The 7,430-nt window shown below is 36.6% G+C and overlaps 1 protein-coding gene across 1 annotated transcript in view; it reads right to left on the bottom strand.

Annotated features, from left to right (window-relative positions):
- Positions 1–3,944: 3,944 nt before the first annotated feature.
- crabp2b (cellular retinoic acid binding protein 2, b) overlaps positions 3,945–7,430 on the bottom strand; it is a 6,946-nt gene continuing 3,460 nt past the window's right edge. The window contains exon 4 of the mRNA XM_017481361.3: positions 3,945–5,783. Within this exon, the coding sequence (XP_017336850.1) occupies positions 5,733–5,783 (51 nt within the window). The 3' untranslated portion in view covers positions 3,945–5,732. The remainder of the gene's footprint in view (positions 5,784–7,430) is intronic.

A 7,430-nucleotide genomic window follows, 5' to 3' on the forward strand; every position in this document is an offset into this window, starting at 1 on the left:
CATGACTCCGCTATCAGAAAGACACTGGGCAAAAATGGCATCCATGGAAGAGTGGCAAGGAGAAAACCACTGCTAACCCAGAAGAACATTAAGTCTCGTCTGAATTTTGCCAAAACACACCTTGATGATCCTCAAACCTTTTGGGAGAATGTTCTGTGGACTGATGAGTTGAATGTGGTACTGTTTGGAAGACAGGGCTCCCGTTACATCTGGAGTAACTTGCACCTTGCAATAATTGAGGGAAACATGAATTCTGCTCTCTACCAGAAAATCCTAATGGAGAATGTCCGAGCTTCAATCCATAAATTGCAACTCAATCGGCACTTTTCCGTACTTTTTCACAGCACTGCATCTCATTATTTTGACTTACTAAGTCTGTATTTTGACTTGTACTACAGCGTGATTGAATTCTAGAATCTGATTGGTCAGAAGGTGTGCATTATTTCTCCATGACAACATGGCTGGGAAAGTAGTTCCGTTGATGGAGTGGATAATGTCTGTACCTCAGAAATAAGTTTGAAACACTTCCCATTTCCCACTCAAAGGCTGATAAAAAGCAGAAATGTTTCCTAGTTTCGGGACTTTGTGTGGTTTTTGAGATGTAGGTGTATTAGTGTATGTCGTTATTAATGTTGGCCTCCCACCCCAAAATCTATGGTCACAAGCTACTGCTGATCTGTGTTGTCATTGTAAGAAGGTCTGTGAATTTATTCCTAAGGAAACAGTTTACTGTCTTTCTAATTAAAGTTAAGGTCATATTCTTCATCAATGCCATTGAAAAGTATAGGCTTTATGATAAAGCATCCTCGCTTCCTAGGTACATGATAATTCCTATTGTTTTTTTTAATATTCCTGATTTCAAATATATGGTTTTTGATGTATTTTAAAAGTTGTATATTTTTGTCTGTGATATTTTTAAACGGTTAACCCACCTAGAAGTGATTCCTGTTATTGGGGTTACACATGACAAAAAAGGTTCTGTCATTGTGGTTACTCAATCCACTCCCCCTGCCTGATTTGCAACGTGCATGTGCACTATTGTTGTGCCAATGCGCACACATTTTTTATGCTTTTTGGCTCAATGTGTACTGGTGTTGTTTCATGATATTTCAGCAAATTCTCTTTTAGTAATTGGAATGTCTTATTGATTTAAACAATCTCAATAAAGCAAAATGTTAAATGGCTTAATTGGTAATTTTAATATATTGTAAGTGCATAAAAATGATTGAAGACCACAGACTTTGAGTACAAAAATTGGAAATAATATTCAGTGTTAAGTAAGAGCTAGATGAAAATTCTCTTAATCAGTTAATCTTAAATGTATTTTTCAAGGAAGCAAAATGGAGGATGTTTAGATTACCACACTCGAGACTATTCATAATGACATTGTTTTTTTTCTTCTTTTTTTTCTTTTTTAATACTATGCCTTTAATGTTGTGATAAATTTTTATATTACAGTGTTTGCAGTTGTATGTTAAAATAAATGGTCAGCAGGTTTTGTAGTGTGAAAGTTTTTGCATGCATGTGTGGTACAGATTGATTTACCTGATCCTGATCTTCCTACTAAATAGGAACATCCCACAGTGGCTCCTAATTGGTGCAACAGAAAAGCATCCGCCCTATTGTCTATCAAGTCCTGTAAGTTCAAGTCCTGACAATGCCACAGTCATCCACAGTCATGAGCCAAGAGAGCAAAATTGTCTGTGCTGTCTGGCTGGGTGGTAGTAGTACCATTTTGTTACCAAATTTTCAGTTGGTGTGCATACAACTAGTCAAATTTGACCACAACACATGATGCCAGATGAAATTCTAATGACTCTTTGATGTAGTTCAGGTGCTGCATTTGTCAAATGCTCTCAGGACAGTCTTAATTCTTTCAATGCTTCCAAACATCTTCTTGTTATTAAAGTGATGTTTAACAGTTGACTTTGAAACTTCACAACCACAAAAATCACTCAGGTCAGACAATTTGATAACTAGTTACAGTATGTAGACACCAATAAGACCGTATCAACAGGGCAATTCGAAACCTCTCCTGCAATCCAAAACACTGAATTGATTTGACTGATTTCCTTCTCACAATTAACTTGTGTACTATATAGATATGATACACACCTTAAAAATATTACCCAAACAATTCAACCTGTGTTAAAAAATTATAAAATCCTCCCTAAGCGTTGGCTATGTACCTAAATATTTTAGCAGTTTTCAAACCACTGATTAATTAGCCTGACCTTGACCCTGTCAAAATATGGGCCATTCTTTTACTTCCAAGGTCATAGAAATTTTTTAAAACTATTTTAGTCATGGTTTCAGCCTCACAATACTGAAATATTCATTCATCTCCAGTACCCACTTTATCCTGGTCAGAGTCGCAGTGGATCCAGATTCTGTCCTGGGAAAACTGACGCAGTTTTAATGCCGTTAATGTTACGATAAAAGTTTATATTACAGTGTTTGCATTTGTATGTGTTACATCACACATACATATGTAAATATATATGTATGTATAAATATATATCATGTGTGTAAAGCAGGAATACACCCTGTATGAGGGCCAGTCCATCAAAGGGCATTGTTCAGCACATGTTCACACATATATACATTCACACTCACACATAGGGGCCATTTTTTTTGTAGCCAGTCCACCTATGTACTTGCATGTTTCTGATAGGTGGGAGAAGTTTGGTACCATTTTATATTGATGTATAAATACAATGGTTCCATTGCAACAGCACATATGTAAATGCAAATGTATTATTTCCCTGTATTTTACATTATTAAATTATTAAATTGTTTTTTAAAAAAGGCTATAGAAAGACATGACTTAAGACTCCCTAATTCAGATACCAGGCATGTTTTAAAATACACGCAATTGTCAATACATTTCATATGTAAAATATAGGATATAAAAAATATATAGGATATAAGTTTTCCTATATTTTGCATTATTGGCCTATAAACAATCTAGAAAAAACATGGTGTAACATGTAAAATCATGTTAAAAAAAGCAAAAAAAAATCTTGTAATTCTTCGCTTCACACTGTTTTGGTTTGTGGCACAGCCTCCTCTTCTACACTGTCAGCTCTAAAAAACAAAAAAAAAAACAACAAAAATTCCTCAGCCAATTGAGCGGCCCGTGGCCCCATGACATCACCGTCTCAGGAATGAGCCGAGTTGCTGTGGCAACAGGCAGGGGATGGAAGCATATTCTAGGCAGGTTTTGGGTTTCGTACCCTGTCTCCAGTCTGTATGGTTTAGATTAGTGGTGGAAGAAAACAGGTTCCCATTCAAACCAAACCAGCAGAAAGTGCTTCCACAGAAAGAAGTCAATGACCCGCTGTAATACAACATGATGATTAATATATAATCATATATATATATTTTGCCAAGGAAACCGCAATGTAATCCAATGGATCTTACATTAGTCTATGAGTTTATGTTTCTGAAATATTTCTTTTATTGTGTTTCTTCCTCATCAGTTTTATTGTGAGAGAAAATTTGAGATTTTCTTACAGATCAGATGAAATGATGAGCAAATAAAATCATTAATTTTGTCTATTATAATGCCTTTCTTTTACCGAGTCACTTGCTGCCACTTTTTTTTTTTTATGCACAGTCCAAACTGAAGAATAGTCACAGAATTAAAGAAAGCAAACACATAATGTGTTCCTTGGGAAAGAATAAATATGCAAGAGAAAACTGAAAAAGATTATAATAGCCCCTGCTAATCTGGGTCTAATCTGGGTCTGACAGTTTGAGTCTATTACGAAAAATTGTCTTATCTTAATGTAAATCTAATCTATTATTCAAGAACTTCTTGGGGAATATCTGTATAATGATGTTATCACACTCTTTGCTTCGTCTTTTTAGACAGATGTTAAACCATGTGTTTCATTCACATTTATACACTTAGCACACTGACTGAGCAGGATAAACCTCTGTGTATTTTCAATAATGTTTTTATTGATTATAAGCATAAGACAATAAGACATGCAGATTTTCTGTCATGAGCTGGTCAAAATAAAGGGCTTAAAGTGTACACACACACACACTTTCATCTCACATACAGTGCTTTTTATATTTTTGCATATTTGTCTCACTTTAGATCCTCATACAAAATGTAATATAAGAGAAGAAGAACATGAGGAAACACAAAACAGTTATGCATCACCTATATCACCCAACTGAAAAAGTCAATGTAACATCTGTTTGTGTCACCTTTAGCAGCAGCAACTGCAAACAAATGCGTCGGATAACTGGAGATCAGTCTTTCACATCGTAATGGAGGAACTGCTTTAACTCAGCCACATTAGAGAGCTTTTGAACTTCCCGTTTAAAGTTTAAATCTCAACGGGATTCAGGACTTGTACTAAGCCACTCCAAAACCATTTTCATTTTGTTTCTTTTGGGCTATTCAGAGGACTTGGGCGACTGTGGCTCAGTTGGTAGCGTGGGTTGTCCACTAATCGTAGGGTTGGTGGTTCGATTCCCAGCCTGCGTGACTCCACATGTCGAAGTGTCCTTGGGCAAGATGCTGAACCCCAAGTTGCTCCCAATGGCAAGTTAGCACCTTGCATGGCAGCTCTGCTAACATTGGTGTGTGTGTGTGAAGGGGTGAATGAGACACAGTGTTATAAAAGTGCTATATAAGTGTGCCATTTACCATTTAGGTCTTGCTCTTATGATCATTGTCTTGCTGCATAATTCAACTGCGCTTGAGCTTCAGATCACAGACTGATGAGCAGATATTTTCCTTCAGGATTTTCTTGTAGTGAGAAGAATTCATGGTTCAATCAATTATCAATCAATTATGGTAAGTCTTCCAAGCCCTGTAGCAGCAAAGTATCCCCACACCATTACACTACCCCCACCACGTTTCACTGTTGGAGTGATGTCCTTATTGTGGAGTGCTGTTTTAGCTTTATGCAAGATGTAACAGGACCCATGTCTTCCAAAAGGTTCACTTGAACATTATTGCAAGAGGCTTGGGGGTTTGTTTTGCTTTTAAATGTGTAACACAAGCCTTTATGTTCCGCTTGGTTAGCAGTGGGGTTTTTTTGCCTTGCAACTCTCCCATGGATACCGTTTTTGCCTCTTGTTTTTTCTAATGTTAGAATCATGAATACTGACCGTACCTGTGCAGAACAAGTCCTGCAGTTCTTTAGATGTTCATCTGGGTCTCTTTTGTGACTTTCTTGATGAGTCAGTTATGCACTCTTGGAGGAATTTTAGTAGACTACTCCTGGGAAGATTCACCACTGTTCTTCGTTTTTTCCATTTGGAGATAATGGCTCTCACTGTGGTTTGCTGGGGTCCCAGAGCCTTAGAAATGGCTTTGTAACCCTTTCAATAACTTTCTTTCTCATCTCCCCCGGAATATCTTTTGATTGCCATGTAGTGTGCTGCTTGTTGGGACCTCTTAGCCTACTTCACATTGCTGGAAAGGTTCTACTGAAGTAGTGTTTAGATTCTTTTGATTATGTTTAAATGAGGATCTGAAACAATTAAGTGTGACAAATATGCAAAGAAAGAAGAAATCTGTAAAGGGCAAATACTTTTCCACGGTGCTGTACACACAGTAATAAATGAAGACATATCAAAAGATTGATCGCAGTGATAGTAGATAGTAAAAACATAAAAGATAAACGCAGTTGATGTTTTCAAGTTCATTGTACCACAGTATAAATGATGAACTGAAGTTTTGAAGGAGACCAAAAATGTGAGAGTCCTCATTCTCGCGCATAGACACGGGTACACACAACATCTCCAGCGCTCATAGTCTGAAACAAAGAATTTGAAAAAAGAGTTGGATGCATTTATTATCAAGTTATTGAGCCTGTTGAGATATATTGAGTCAACAGGCTCTTGGATTCAGGATTTCACTATGGACCTGGTTTCATGCACCATGTATGGCAGTATGTAGTAACGTAAACCCCAGTTGCTTGCACTTCTGTGGCTATTTATTCCCCCATATAAAAATCCCTGCCACATATTTGAAACTACTTTAGCAAACACATGTACATTAGTAATTAAATAAAGTAAGCAGAACTGCAGAACAGCAATTGTTTCCCATGAACCTGTGGAGACAATTTGACCATTTGGGTGTGAGGCATTGATCAAAGCTTAGGTCTAATGGATTTATGGAGTTCTGAACACCTTTGGGATGAACTGGAACTGGAGCCTCCTCATCCAACATCAGTGTCTGACCTCAACCTCACTAATGCTCTTGTTCATTTGTGAATGAACACAAATCCCCACAGCCACGCTCCAAAATCTACTGGAAAGCCTTCCCAGAAGAGGGAGCGGAGCTTATTATAACAGCAAAGGGGGAATAAATCTGGAATGGGATGCTCAACAAGCACATATGGGTGTGAGGCTGAAGTGAAGTGTCCATAAACACTGGTTAGTTTAAAGACCAGTTTATTTAACACAATACTGTTCACTTTAAATTAAATCTATAGTGCATTGCAGAAAGCATTCAGGGCCACTCCCAATAAAGACGTTTGGTACCAGGGCCGGTATCTCCGAAGCTAGGATGTCTACAAATCTGTGAGTAAAAATATTTTCACACTTTGTATACACTACAATATTATAACTGTAGTTTATTGTAAATAAATTACTAATACACACTAATACATGACTGACACATATTTACTCATATCTACAGTCCAGATATCACATAGTGTTGAATGGAATGGAGATGTGAGACGACATGTGATGCATCCTCAATGGGTGTTAAACAGTCAGGAATTATTGTGTTGTTTCTTATAGCTTTGCTTCAGACATTCATAATTTGATTATTGGGTACTTTTATTACTTCAAATCCTATTAAATTCATCAATCAATTGCACTACATCGTTATGAAATTAACAGTTTGAGGTACATCTGAAATTTCTCAGTATAAGAGTATTTTTAAAGCTAAACAAGTATTTTGCTTTCAAATGCCTTTAATTTTTTTTTTTTTTAAATCTAGCATCATATTTTCATTAGAAAGCTGCTTCACACACTTGGGAAAGGGTTTGTCCTGTCACTGTCTGTGCAAGTAAATTAAAATTTTAAATATTCCTTGCTGTACTTACAGAACTTTTCCAGCTTCGGAGCATTTGCTGTCTAACCTGACTTTCTTTTACTGACAACGTGCCTCTCCATTTTAAGCGATTATAAGGAGATCTATACCCATGAAGAATGATTTAGCTAATTAACACTGGAATTTACATTTAATTCTCAAATGCTAAGAACTGCTAATCTCATGCATGAACCATAACGGTTTATAATGGGGCTTTATAAAGACAGAGGTCCAATCAACACCTTAAGGATGTTCAGTGGAAATTAAACTTAATTAAAAAACTTAACATAAAAAAATGAGGAAATATATGAGCGTGAATACTTTCTGAATGCACTATAAATATAGGACGACATGTTATGTT

Source organism: Ictalurus punctatus, chromosome 12 (genome assembly GCF_001660625.3).
Source record: "Ictalurus punctatus breed USDA103 chromosome 12, Coco_2.0, whole genome shotgun sequence".
NCBI classification, from domain to species: domain Eukaryota; kingdom Metazoa; phylum Chordata; class Actinopteri; order Siluriformes; family Ictaluridae; genus Ictalurus; species Ictalurus punctatus.